The sequence below is a fragment of the Sturnira hondurensis genome, unplaced genomic scaffold (assembly GCF_014824575.4).
Source record: "Sturnira hondurensis isolate 20B ecotype Veracruz unplaced genomic scaffold, ASM1482457v3 Scaffold0004136, whole genome shotgun sequence".
In the NCBI taxonomy this organism is placed as follows: domain Eukaryota; kingdom Metazoa; phylum Chordata; class Mammalia; order Chiroptera; family Phyllostomidae; genus Sturnira; species Sturnira hondurensis.
The window spans coordinates 51848319-51862600 of record NW_028076767.1 but is presented as its reverse complement, the minus strand read 5'-3'; the positions used below and the strand labels follow the sequence as shown (position 1 = coordinate 51862600).

General features: G+C 37.9%; 1 protein-coding gene across 1 annotated transcript; it reads right to left on the bottom strand.

The window, feature by feature from the left end:
• Positions 1-407: 407 nt before the first annotated feature.
• GCG (glucagon) lies at positions 408-8610 on the bottom strand. The gene is given in 7 exon segments (XM_037044743.1): positions 408-555; positions 1884-2021; positions 3698-3859; positions 5320-5416; positions 8383-8470; positions 8472-8564; positions 8566-8610. Coding segments are annotated over 7 exon segments (771 nt in total).
• Positions 8611-14282: the final 5672 nt, after the last annotated feature.

Below are 14282 nucleotides of genomic sequence, written 5' to 3'. Positions count from 1 at the left end.
ACAGCCTATCAAGATAAGTGGTTAATTTTGGTGTTTAGATTTTCTATCAATATGCTTACTACATTAAGTACATACTACCAAATATACTGGAATTTTATTTTGTGCTAAAATTCAGCATATGTAGAAATTTGTAATGTGACATTAACATGTGGATGACAGTTCCATGTTGTACTCTTATCTGTGTTCCTAATGCCCTGTCCCTTATTGAAACTCAGGAAATATTTTTGGAATAAATGGGTAAATGGATAAGAGCATAATGATTTAAAACAAATACAATAACATACTCCTAAATGATTCATAATTTCGGTTATATACCAAGACTCCCCTCCCCACATAGGGAACAACCTGTAGCAGTATGATAATATTTATGACAATTTTGATGGTTTTCAGAATGAACTAAAATGCAATCACCTGTCAGTGATCTTGGTCTGAATCAACCAGTTGATAAAGTCCCTGGTGGCAAGGTTATCAAGAACTGTGTTCATCTCATCGGAGAAAGAGCCGTCGGCGTGTCTGCGGCGGAGCTCCTCAACGATGGTGACTTCTTCTGGGAAACTGAGAAAAAGGAGAAAAATCAGTAGTCAGTAGGATGTGTTAAATAAATGTTTACCGGTTGCCTATCACTGGAGACACGTAAGGGTCATTGAGAAAACTGAGTTTCTATTTACAGAGGGCCTGCTATGAAAAGCTTCACAGAAACCTGTCTGAATCGGCCATGGCAGAATGGGCATACTCTAGGAAGAAGAGGGCATTGCTGGGATGGGAAACCCAGACTGTATAACTTCATGCTTTTTTCAATGTTCCAGCTGCTTCAAAGATTTTAGTACACTGGCAACACAGAAGTTATTATTAAGACTATTAATTTGTGTATGATTCAGAAAATATATGCTATGTAACAGCCTTGCAAAGTGCAGTGTTAAGGGATTAAACCTCAGTCTATACCAGATACTCTCTTTGATCCGTTTAATTAGCAGAATTTTTGGTGTCCCTTTAAAACACTATAAATTATCCTCAAGTGTAGGTAACTATTTTACCATTGATTTTGTAAACTGGATTATTAATGTTAAAAAGAAAACAGTGACAATACCAGTTCCCTTGTGTCTTAAGATTGCTTTAAGTCTCCGTAAGCTTGGTTTAAATCTCACTGAAAAGTTGAATGAATTAACACGTGAATTTCCTGCTTCTCATAATTCAAATGTCAATCAAAATGGCCGGAAGAAAATGAGATGGTTCGGGGGTGTGTTTGGTTGTGGTAAGATCCAAGGTGGTGCCTACAGGTCTTAGCCTCATTTTCAAATATGAAAATGCAATGGTTATCTATGTGACAGTCCCCTAAAAATGGGTGTGTTGTTAAATATATGGATGTTTGAACACACCTCTATTTGGGGTGTCATTTCATTAAGCATCTTAAGTTTAGTTCCCTTCAGTCTTCAACAGATTTTTACCCAAATACTTACTAACACATAAATATATATTGATCCCATTTGTAAATATTTAAAGTCAAACTAAGTTTTCAACATTCTTTTTTCCTTGTCCTTAGTTTACTTAGGACAGTTGTGGTTTAAGCTTATTGTCCTGGTGTAGTTCTCAAAAGCACTGTATTCTCCAAAGTGTCTTGGATTAAGAAATTAATAGTCTAATTATAACACAACTCTAATGTGGGATAAAAATGTCACCTGTTTGACTCTCTTATTAATACTTGCTACTATCGATAAAACAGATTAGATTCCTATAGACTCTCTCCTACAATAGGAGTTATTTCCTTACTTTGTGAGACTATAGTAATTTCTTCCATAATTCAAGTCCATATGTAGACAACTGTAATCTAAGTTTTCAGCATTGCACACACACACACACACAAAAGTAAGAGTATACAGACTTACTCTCGCCTTCCTCGGCCTTTCACCAACCAAGCAATGAATTCCTTGGCGGCTTGGCCTTCCAAATAAGAACTTACATCACTGGTAAAAGTCCCTTCCGCGTGTCTCTCAAATTCATCATGACGTTTAGCAATGTTATTCCTGAAAGACATGTGACAGTTAAATTGAAGATCTGTGTCTTTAGCAGTGTGGTTCTATAAGCAGTGGCAGCTTCAGGTTGAGGATTCTATGCACAAGGAGCTTAGGAGGTCTGGGAGATGAGGGTAGCTCACCTCAAAACTACATTAATTATTTGAATTGGAGTTTGACGGGAGAGGGATAATGATCACTAAGAAGAGCTAATGCTCTCTTATTTCACTCTGTGCACACATTTTCACCTCCAGGGCTTATCTGTGCCCTTGATTATTAGTGCTGCATTTACTTTAGTCCTCGTGTAAGTGGACTCCCAATGGGCTATGCTGTTTGCAAACAAACAAACAAGGCAGCTGTTTGTCAGTAGTGTGTATGGGTTCAGAGACAGATGACTGAGTCAAGGGAAAGCAAAGGACCATCTCAGAAATATCATGGAAAAGACCACATGATGATGGATGAGAGGAAATGTGAGATGGGACAGCAACGAGGAAAGCTAGGATGATGACCCCATGTCAGCCTCGAGTGTGTGCGGTGTTTTGTGTAGGTGGTTGACTAGCCACCCTCAGTTTCTCCTGCATTTATTACCCCTGGGAGGTTTCATCTTAAACACAATAGAAATCTTTGAAAGCAAGAATTATTTTACGTTAATTTACCAAATTGTGGCATTCTCTTCCTGGACATGAGGACAGTTGTCTTCAGCTTTTTCAAACTTGTAATTTTTCATATTTTACCAGTGGCCATGTCTATAGTTCCTAACAGGGCTACTCCCAGGGTCTGCTCTCACCAGGACCAGCCTTTTTCCTGGCATGCCCTCCACTTCAAGAACTTTTGGTGAACAACCCTGTCTTTCCAATTCTTCCTGCGGACCCATGTGCATTCTCTCTCTCTCATTCTCTTTCTCCCCTTTCCATTCTATCCAGATAAATCTATGCCCTTTTCCTGATTCTTAGATTCCTTCAGCTACTTTGAATGCATAACTCCCTTCCCTCATGGGCCACTTTCCAAAGAAATTGTGAAATTCCACCATCTCTGTGAAACCCTTGTGGATGATTTCCTTCAGTAGCCCACATGCATCATAAAACCCAACACTGTGAATGAAAATCCAACATTAAAATGTATGCCTTATCATAGGCTTGTGTTCTTATTTGCTTTCTTCTCTCTTTATGCGGTGAAGCTAGGCTATAATTTTAAATGTGTATCTTGGATTGTATTCTACAAGAAAAAGACTGCATCTGTTTCCATTCCTTACCATGATTAACTTGGCTGGGGGTTACTTTGAATGTGATCACAGCCATGAGTTTGAACCCTAGAAGGGAATGCTGAATTTGCTCTCAACTTTTGGCCAGCAATTAAGTTCCTAACCTTGCAAGTCTACAAAATGCAGCTTTCAACGTTAATAGAAAGTGGACAAAAGAGTCAATATTAACAATGAGGCCAGAGTTGGGAAAATAATTTAAAGCCTACATTCCATTAGTGGGTGGATAAGGCATTTGGTGGGGTGATAGTTGAGACATTTAGAGGCATAATACAGAGGATAGCATCACCAGGCTTGAAAATCAGCAAAACTGAAAAAGCTTATGGGCATTGTTTGATGAGCCTGATAATGCAAGGAAGTTGAGAGAACTTCTAGACACATTTAAGTAATACATTTGTGTGCACATTTTAGACTAGGTTGAGACGCGTACTTGTTTCTTTTGGTGTTCATCAACCACTGCACGAAATCCTGGGCACGCCTGGAGTCCAGGTATTTGCTGTAGTCGCTGGTGAATGTGCCTTGGGAATGGCGCTTGTCTTCATTCATCTGATTCGGATCATTGAGCGGGTCTCTCTGGGGAGCTGGGAATGAGCTGTGAAGAACAATGTTTGGTACAGCTAAATTTCTCCTCAAGAGTAGACTCATTGAGGACAACCTTGAAACGCAAGACCACATGAACGTGAAAGGCAGGTGCCTCGACTATTTCAGCTGGTGTCAGAGAGACCTTGTTTGCCATGAGAATTTCAGAACTTTATTAGAGTTGAATACACTGCGAATCTGAATCCTACTAACAGATTTTTAACTGGTTTCTTCTTTACTAAAATAAGAATAAGTAAATCTTTTTTCAACTAATTAATCTACTTATGATTGTAGATTAATGACAGAAGAGAGCAACGATTTGATTATTTTAAATAAGTAAAGATTTTCAAACCATTTGGGCAGTTGATCTATGTTCCCAATTTTGTTTTGCATGATTTAATATAAAAAAATCACTTCATTACCTGGTTAGATGATAGCTAATGGTGACAGAGAAAGAATTAAAAGTTCAAAGAAAGAGAAGGAAAAGCTCTTGCTAGTTTCAAACTGGATAGTGTATAATCTACGTGTTAGTAATCAACAGTTGATTGGCATGGCAAATATGGGGAAACATTCAATGTGATTAATATTCAGAAATAGAATTGATATGCCATTTCATCTATCAAATTGCCAAGATTAAATACAGGGGTGTGTATTGTGAGTAGAGTATTTCCATAATGCTGATGGGAGTGTGTGTGTGTATGACTTTTCCGGAAAGCAAGTTGTCAAAGACTTGAAAGATTTAAAGTCATTCAAACCCGTTGACACAGTAATTTTACTACTAGAAATCCAGCCTCAGATAAACAGTAAAAAAATGTAGGGAGAAATATTATTTGCTGCATTCTTTGTGGAAAAATTTAGGAACCCAAGTGTTCAATAGAAGAGGAAGAGCTAAATAAATATTGTACATTTATGAGGTGAAATGGTATGCAGCCATTGGATATCACACATTTGATAGATACTCCTAATGAAAAAAGGAAAAGGTAACAATACAGTGCTAAGATAAAAGGCATGATATGAAGCTGGATAATGATCTGAGATATTTTTATATGTAGTACATATTAATACATGACATTTTTTGCATATTTTCTATCATGAACATGTATGACTTTTACAATTAGCAAGAGATGGTGTTATTTTTAAAAAGGAATAAAAATAAAAAGTTGGTGTTTGTAATTGAAATAATCTACTCTGCAGTGTGTGAGTAGTGAATGGGTAGATAGGATCAGCTGAAGATTTCAACAAGCTATAATTTCCCATGTAACACATTTTTCAAGTTTGCCTACTCCTCTGGTTGTGAAACAACATACTTTAATCTATACTCCAGAAACAACTTTATCACAATGATATTTTAAACGTTTGAAAATTATGCAGAGTATTTATTTTAAATTACTGAGACCCATTCACTAATCATAGTTTTCACCGGCTATACCATAACCATAGTGCTATATTAGTTCAAGTCTAAAGATTTAATACCTGGATGTCTCCTCTGTGTCCTGAAGGGAACGTTGCCAGCTGGCTTGCACCAGCATTACAAATAATCCAGCCACAAAGTAAATGCTTTTCATTTTTGCTGTTGAAACACAGTCCAGGAGAAATGCGGGGAGGGCGACAGGCAAACATATTTAAACATGTCAGGCTAAATTAGTTTGATTTTGATAAAATAAATATTATAAATAAAAAGAAAATACTATTCATCAACTTTATGCTGAGTACATTTCCAGCATAATTTCAAGTAGTAAATTATATTTCCCCCAGATTTTTTAGATGGCAAAAAATAAAATACAAAAGATGTGTACCACTATTAGGCTTTTTCATTAATGTAAGACACTTCTGTTAATAATTAGAATACTCATTTCCAGATCTAGAATTAAAAATGTCCATGATAAACATCTAAAATATCCACTGTGGATGATATGCTACATATGGTTAGTCTGAAAGCCACCTTATCCATAATGCCACCCCCTTCCCTATCAGTCTGGCTTTCAATTAATAGTCCTTCACTTCCAAGCATTTACATTATCCTGCATTTCAACCATCTTAAAGCAGCCTCAGGCTACAACTTGGCATACCAGCTGTCGGTTCAGATGTATTATTCATTTATATTTTAAATAGTGTAACTTGGTCTAGACTTTGTAATTATAAAGCGGCCAACAGATTTGAGGTATTTTAGAGTGCTTTGACCTGTTCTAAATTAAAGGGAAAAAATCATTTTAAAGACAAGCAATTTGCAACAAGAACTAATGCTTCTGGCAACTTGAACAATCACAACTAAGAAACTCAGAGATCACTGTCATAATGAAAATTAATGCTTGCTTCTGAAGTCTTGGAAGTCCTCGGGTTGTTTTATAACTGGACTCAGTCCAGGGCATGTCATTTACTTCTTGTGACACTCTAGACCTGGTTGTAGGACACACTTGGTTGCCTACCCTCGTACCACAGCAGATGCCCTGTGAAGCCACAGGATCCCCAGGACACAATGGTGCAGAGTGGATGGGGTAGGAGCTAACATGAACTTGCCCCTACAGGGCACGTCCCTCTACCTTCTGAGCAGAAACTCAAGTCCAGCATCTGTCAATTGCGTCTCTCTGCTACTTTAGTCCAACCACGTTTACTTTGAGAAGTAGGGATTTCAGTTCAACATTGGTTATGTTTACCCATAAATAATTTGAATGAGTATTTTTAGCAAATGGCATTTGGTTTGAAATAACAATTTTACAAATATTATCATTTTAAACTATCAATCTTTTCTTTAACATCCTGGCCATATTTACTATCTATCTTTGGCACTCAAACATGGAAACTGTAATACCAGCAGTGGTATTTTTTTTCTTTGAAATATTAAGTCTCTTTAGATTAAGTGTCGGTTAGACAAAGCAATACAATAGGACTTACACAGTCACACTTGTCCATTCACCAACACTACACTACTAGTTTGGCATTTTGCTATTCTTCAGTTTATTGAGTAGGCAAACTTTGGAAATTTTGCCATGTATGTGAGTAGTGTCTTCTGATTATACTTCTCAATTATAAGTTCACACTTTCAGGAATTAAAAAAAATTAAGGCAAACATTTCTTTTTAGAATTACACCACTATGGCAAAGTCAGTTTAGTCCTAAATAATTCCTTCTGTGTAAAGTCCCTAAAGGCTTTACAAAATCTTCTATTATATTATGCGGAGGTGGACTCCAAGCATGTGGTGTTCAGCGGCTGTGGGAGCTGATGGAAGAGGAAACAGCCATACAGAAGTGAACGTTCAAAGTCCTCTACAGACAATACAGTGAGTTCTGCTGAAAGAGAAAATGACTTTTAAAATTTCATTTATTCATGTGTAGACATCTATAACATTGTGAAAACAAAAAGAATACTTTAATTCTTTGAATACGTCTACCAAGAAAGCAAATGTGTGTTATTTTAGTTTCAAAATCTCATTCAATAATAATTTCCAGTTACTCTCCTGCCCCTACCCCAAATTTAGGTAGCTTAAGAAGAAAATCTGTAGTTTTATAAAAACTTCACCTTTCCACTCAAATTTAAAGGGACTATGTAGTAACAATAGTATTCCTTGTGTAGGAAGTCTTTTAGAAGATTAATCTTAGACCTAGGCAAGGTGACATTACCTAATAATCTTAAATGTATTGGTGTTGTAGGCCAAATAAACATTCTTTAAACTGGTTGGCTCATTCCTTTCACAGATCTTTAGCAGGTGTGGAAAAACACACCACTGAATCATTTACTTCATTGAAGATGTTTGTAAAATCTTTCTCTTTCCTCAAGAACTTAAATAGGAACTTTAGGACATCTGATTTTGACTCTAAAGAGATTTATTAAAGTTTCATTTCAAAATGTGGACATTTTAGTTATTTTATTTATCACTATTGGTTCTCAATCCTTAGTAGATAATCATTTATCTGTGGCTTTATTCAGCTCTAGTAAAACTTCCCAATAATTGATATTTTTTCACTGCACCAAATAAGTTATGTCTTATTCACAAAGAGCTCATTTCATGGACTTTGATTTTTTGATAGACTTATCAGAAATTTGAATATTTGAATGATGATGTTGAGTCTTCTCTTTTGGAAAACTGTAAGTTTTCATTGGTAAGGAGAAATTACTATTATAGCCTCTCTAATGGACACATTTCTGCTGAATTTAAAAGGCGCCTTCTGTTCCAAGTAATATACACATTTATCAAGTCCAAGGGTAATATTTATTTTAAAATGTTACCCCTTATTTTTAAAAGGCAGTCTTCATAACAGTTAAATCTTGTAATCAGAGCATTGATTTAAATCTGTTTTTCTTTTTATATCTTTTCATTGAATTATTTTTCCAACTCATTTTGCAGCTTCACTGTGCTGACATATAGATAAATACATTTTATATCACTTTTCCTTCTTAATTCTGGCCCATGTATTATTATTAGTAAAGTATAAGATAAAAGAACAACCCTTTAATTCTTAATAATTTGTCCCCTTATAAATATTTCACCATACCCAAAACAGAATATACAGTCTTACAACCCTCCAGTATTAATCTTACCTTCTGACTCTGGGGCGCGGAACAGCAGGAGGCGGCAGAGCGAGCCTCTGTGGAACTGTGGAAGAGCTGTGTCCTGAGCTCTGTACTTGGGCACCAAAGCACACTGCTTTTATATACCCTCCACCGCTGGTTAGCCTCACAGATCATATGCTGACAATATAAATTTCTCATCTGTAAATAATGGGCTTTTGTTACAAACGATTTCACTCGCCCACTCACTTTGCTCATCTCATTCTACGCTTTTGTTGGGTGGGACCTCAGAGGACAGGAAACTTTATTTACTCTCGTGCCTTTTTCTCTCTCTGTGTGTGTTGGGGGGATGATGGAAAGAACAGTTTGGAAATTTACCTTTCACTCTCAGTCGAGCATGAAACTCACTTAACTACTCTAAAGTGAATTTTAATGCTGAAGATGTAAAATTATTTAGTTCATGGTTAACCCCACTTAGAGGGGGGGTCACTTAGAGGATGGCTTCATTTGAAGATCTTATGAGTTTTTGTTTTGCTATTTAGTTATGATAAATTTGTCTGAATATAATAATCAATTAATCACTTTGTCTACCCAAATAATACATTTTTTACTTAGAACCTGCTTATTAATCCTCGAAGCCCCCACTATATGGAATTGATTTGCATTTTTCATGGGGAATTTTAAGAATATCAGCTGGAACCTAATGCGTTTTGTTGTAACAAACTGGAGTTGAGAAGAAAGGATAAAGCAAAATGATGATTAAACATCCAAGATGGGTCATGCTAAAACCACAGGGTCTAGTACTTCTTTTTCCTTCTGATGGATATTTAAAGGCTAAGTCTACTGGTAAGAGAGTGGGACACTAATTTATGAAAAGACAAGCTACTATGTGTACTGTCATAGGTATTTGCTGAGCTTTCTCATCTGCTACTTAAGACTTCAATGATCCATTGGATTTAGCAGATACGAGTCTGATAACTTTAGACAAAGAGAAAAGTAAGGAGTGATTTGGCAGGCAGCATATAATTCTATTTTAGTCTGGCTGCTGTCAACACGTTGTGTGACTGTGGTCCTGTCACACATCTCTTTGTGCCTCAGCTTCCGTATTTGTCAAATGAGATGGTAGGTTAAATGACTCTTCTAAAAATAAAAAACTGATTCTGTATGACAAAGTCATTGCAACGTTTTCTAACTAGATTCTCATCTTCTAATACCATCCAAAGCATGATGAAGCTGATGACTTTTGCAGAAGTAAATCACTGATGCAACCGGAGAAACATCCTCAGTGAATTTAAACTCTGCAGCTGTGGATTGGACCCAACGTTGGGTCGAGAACTGCTTAAACACCATAGCGATAGATTCTACACGGAACTGGGAAACCTTCAGAACGGGTTTTTGTGCTGCTGATTTTTGAGGATAGAAGGTGGCGCTATTCAAAATATGGTGTATGGACCAGAATCACCTGCTAGAAATGTAGACTTTCAGGCCCATGCCCAGACTTACTAAATAAGAGTTCGCATTTTACCAAAATCCCAGGAAATTTATGTGTATATTAAGGTTTCTGAAGCACAGCTGCATAAAATACCCACCTCATTTCTTCACCTCCTGCCTGGTGCTTGTCGCTGTTTTGACCGGATGACTGCTTTTTGGCACTACCAGCAGGGGGCGTGAAAGAGCAGAGAACAATCGCACTCCCAGGCAGCTGGATGAACACTTGTAAATGCAGTAATGGCTGGACAGTGTGAATTAGTTTAATATACAATCAAATAGTCCTTCTTTCCAGCCTCAGTCCTCACGAACATATTAGCTATACTTTATTAGTTGTTTGGCGTTTAGTTCTACTTTTTTTCCCTTTGCTTATGTGGGTAGATGCTTCTTTGCCTCTCTGTGTCTCTGTCTTTCTTTCCTCTTCAGGTGCTACCTGTTTTTGGAGCAGCCCTAAGAAGGGAGCTCTGCAGATGATGTAAAGATGTAAAGATATAAAGCGCTTAACACAGCATCTGGCGTTTCAGTAAATGTCCTCTTCCAATATCTCACTGAAACTTGTTTCTTTCCCTCCATCCCACTTGCTTTCTGCTATTTCAGAAGTGACAATCTAAGTTCTCTCAGGAAATTTCCTCTGGCTTCATCACTAGCCCACCAACACTGATCCTTGGGGGTCTGCGACACCACCATGAGGAGTATTCTGAGACTGCAGAAACATTTAGACCCTCACTGTACAGGGCACCGCTCCTGTCCCTCTGAGGGGCACGCCAGACTCCTTAATGGCCATTGTGTTATGAGAAATTAAGACAAACAGCAAGTGTCTTGAATTTATAGACCTTCCAAAGACTGTCCCAACACCAGCCTCCACTGGGCCTTCAGTCCCCTTCATAGCAATGATTGATTTAGATGAGAACAAGGAAAGCAGTAACCCTGTATGTGTAAGGGGTGGAAGTGGGAGGGAGGTGGGGAGCACTGGGCAGGGGTCGGGGTGGGCTGGGGTGGGAGTAAAAGACAGAAAACTGTACTTGAACAACACTTAAAATAAATAAATAAACAAGTAAAATAAAAACAAATAAATAAGAAGCAGGGGAGTTCTAAGAGGAATCTTCTGGAGTTCTCCCATCAGGTTGCATGAAAGGCGTCTCGTGGTTGCTAGGGGTTATTGTCCACAGCCAGGATATGCCTTCCTGAAAGGTCAGTTAAATTTGATATAAGGAATTTAAAACACAATCACTCTATGGTGTGTAAAAATCTACATCATTTTAGATAAAATAAGATCTCTATTCAAAACACCTTTTTTTTGCTTTTACTATGATGCTTAGGACAAGGGACAACATCTATGGGCTTATGACCTCTATCGTTGCGTGCTTAGAAGGCCCCTGCTTGGCTTAATGCTGTACTGTTACCATCTTGAAATTTTAGTAAGTTTTGAATGAGGGCTTCACTGTTCCATTTTGTACTTGGCTCCCAGTTATAAAGCCAATCCTGCTTAGTGCCTCACCTCACGAAATCACGGAGTGTGGGGTTGCTGCATGTGTCTTTTTCTCAGTTGTTTAAGATGCTTAGGTTCAATTGTTAGAGAATGGCAACGATCCAGCTGCACAGTGCGCTCTGGTGGCAAGATTGTGGACAAGGGGGATGCTCATGCTTTGCTGGTGGGAGTGCAACATTTCACAAATGATCAGAGGCACAAGTGGACAATATCATCAGAGGACGAATACCTGTAACCCTTGGCCTACTAAGGCTAAAGCACCATTCTGAAAAGTTATGATATATATATATATATATATACACATAGTTATCATTATATATGTAATGATGTATGCAAGGCACCTCACTGCAGCATTGTGTATAATGGTAACCACTGGGAACCAATCCAAGGAGCCATCAATAGAACAGTGTTTAACAAAAGAATGAGGAAGCTCTTCATTCACCAAACGGAAAGACTCCAGAATATGTTGTTAGGTGAAATAGGGAGGTGCAATATGGATATATAGCAGGCTCCCCTTTGGGGGGAGGAGATGAAAGAGGACAAACATGTGTATTTACTTGTAGTTATATTAAAAAAATAAAAGAGTGCCCGAGAAACTAATGCAAGTGTTTCCCGTAGTTCGAAGTAGTTGGGTAAACAGGAGCAGAGGACAAAGAATACTGCTCTCTATGTACTTTGAGGCTGTTTCCATTTTCTGAACATTTAATGTAATTATCTATTTTAAATAACCAAAAAAGCAATTTAAAAAGGAGTGACAGTACACCACTTGGGGGAAAGGTTAGACTTTAAAGCTAAATGGACAACTACACTTCGAGTAGTAATTCCACTTCTAGGCATTTTACCCAAGAGAAATGTATCCACAAGAAGATAATTGTCACCAACAAAAGAAAGACTAGGCAGATTATGCTATGGAGTTCATCCAAAGGAATATTACTGAACAACAATAACAAAACCAATAACGGATACCGGCAGCAACATGGATGAATTTTATAGCACAGTGCAGAGTGAAAGAAGCTGGACACGAAACGCCCAATACACTGTGTAGACCAATTGATAGAAGCTCAAGAACAGGTGAAGCTAAGGTTAACAAAACTTAGAACTGTGATTGTGTTTTGGAAGTATTGGAGCAGGGATGGTCTGGGATGGAACTTTCTGGGGAGACATGACATTTTATACTGTGAAAGAGGATGTGCTTCCCAGGTATGTTTGATTGGCAAAACACAGCGGCTAGGATTTGTAACTTCAACTCATGTAAATTTTAACTAAAAGAAGAAAGTAGTAAAATTAAAAGATGGGTGTGGGTGAAGGGATAAATAATACAAGCATGACTTGTATTATGGTAACTGGTTGATGAGTAAACAGGATTTATTATGAAATTCTGCTTACTTTATGTATATATATATATATATATATATATATATATATATATATTTGAAATTTTCCAAACTAAAAAGTTAAATCAAACCATAATAAAATAAATGCACCAATTAATCAGTTACTTTGGAAGCTAAACAGTCTTACCCTTCAGTTATGAAGTGTGACCTAGGTCAAGTAAATGTAGTTTGGAGCCAGATGGTAGCAACCAAGCCTGGAGGTATAATGGTAGCACAGGGCAGGGCCTACATGGGAGAAAAACATTTGCAGTGAAGGCAGGGCAAGGGACTCACTACTCAGAGATCATAGAAGAATGGTTATAGCTTCCTCTTTTTAACCTTCTTCCAGGCCTGTCTCGAGGGAGTGCCTCCACTCTGTTACATGAGACCTAGTTACAGCAGTGAAACTTCCCCTCTGAGTCTGAGGTCCATTTTTGTTGCTGGGAGGTCACCCCCCCACCCCCAGTACGGCATGCTTTTCCTAAATGAGAACACCCTTCTTCATAATAAGGGTCTTCTGAAGATAAGTGTCAGCCTTCAAAAGATTTTTAAAAAACAACAAAAAGGAAATGCAGTTATGTATAGCGCATGAGAAAAAAGTTTACACTGAGTATTTTTAGCTTTGAAGAAAAGAATATAGTCATTTGAAAATAGCTTTTGAAAATTAAAAAACTGAGTGTACAGATTGTGATCAGATGCCCCTTACCTCTCTGTGAGTGACTTCATGGGATCAGGGATTCAGGGCCAATAAAAGAAGAACTTCTAAAAAGTTCTGAGTTTGCCACAGGATGTGAAAAATATCCTGAGCAAGAGATAATTTAAGAGACAGTTTGTGACCCATCTGTCTGGAATACTGAAACCAGAAAAAGTCCGACCTTCGTGCTGCCTGTCACGACCAGAACCAATAAGTAGAAACAAGATTGAATCTTTATGGGCGCTATATTCAGATGGCCAGAGATCTGAGAAAACAGCAGGTTATGTACCTTAAAACAGGGGTTTCCAACCCCAGGGTCGCAGACTGGTCCTGGTCCACTGTGTCCAAAATTAGGAACCAGGCCACAGGCAGGAGGTGAACCTGAATGTAATGAACTTGAATTGTCCTGAAACCATCACCCCCACCACACTGTGGAAAAATTGTCTTCCGCAAAACTTGTCTCTGATGCCAAAAAGGTTGGGGACCATTGCCCTAATAGACTGTCTTACATCCCGCCTCAGGCTGACCTTTTTTATAAGTAGAAGAAAAGTGTAGGTAAGGAGTTTGAAACTTAGGGGAAACGTTAATCGGATAAAAGCTGCAGTCTGGCAATGTTCCTAGCATCCCTTCCTCTGTTCACCTGTGATTCTTTATGTTTTAAATTTATTTAAAAATATATTTTATTGATTATTCTGCCATAGTTGTCCCAATTTCCCCCTTTTGCCCCCTCTACTCATTGCCCTCATTCCCTCTAGCTATGCCCCGCTAAGTTCTTTGGCTTCTCTATTACCCATACTCTTCTTAACCTCCCCCTGTGTATTCTGTACCTACCAATCATGCTTTTTATTCCCTGTACCTTTCTCTCATTCTCCCCTTGCTCTCTCCC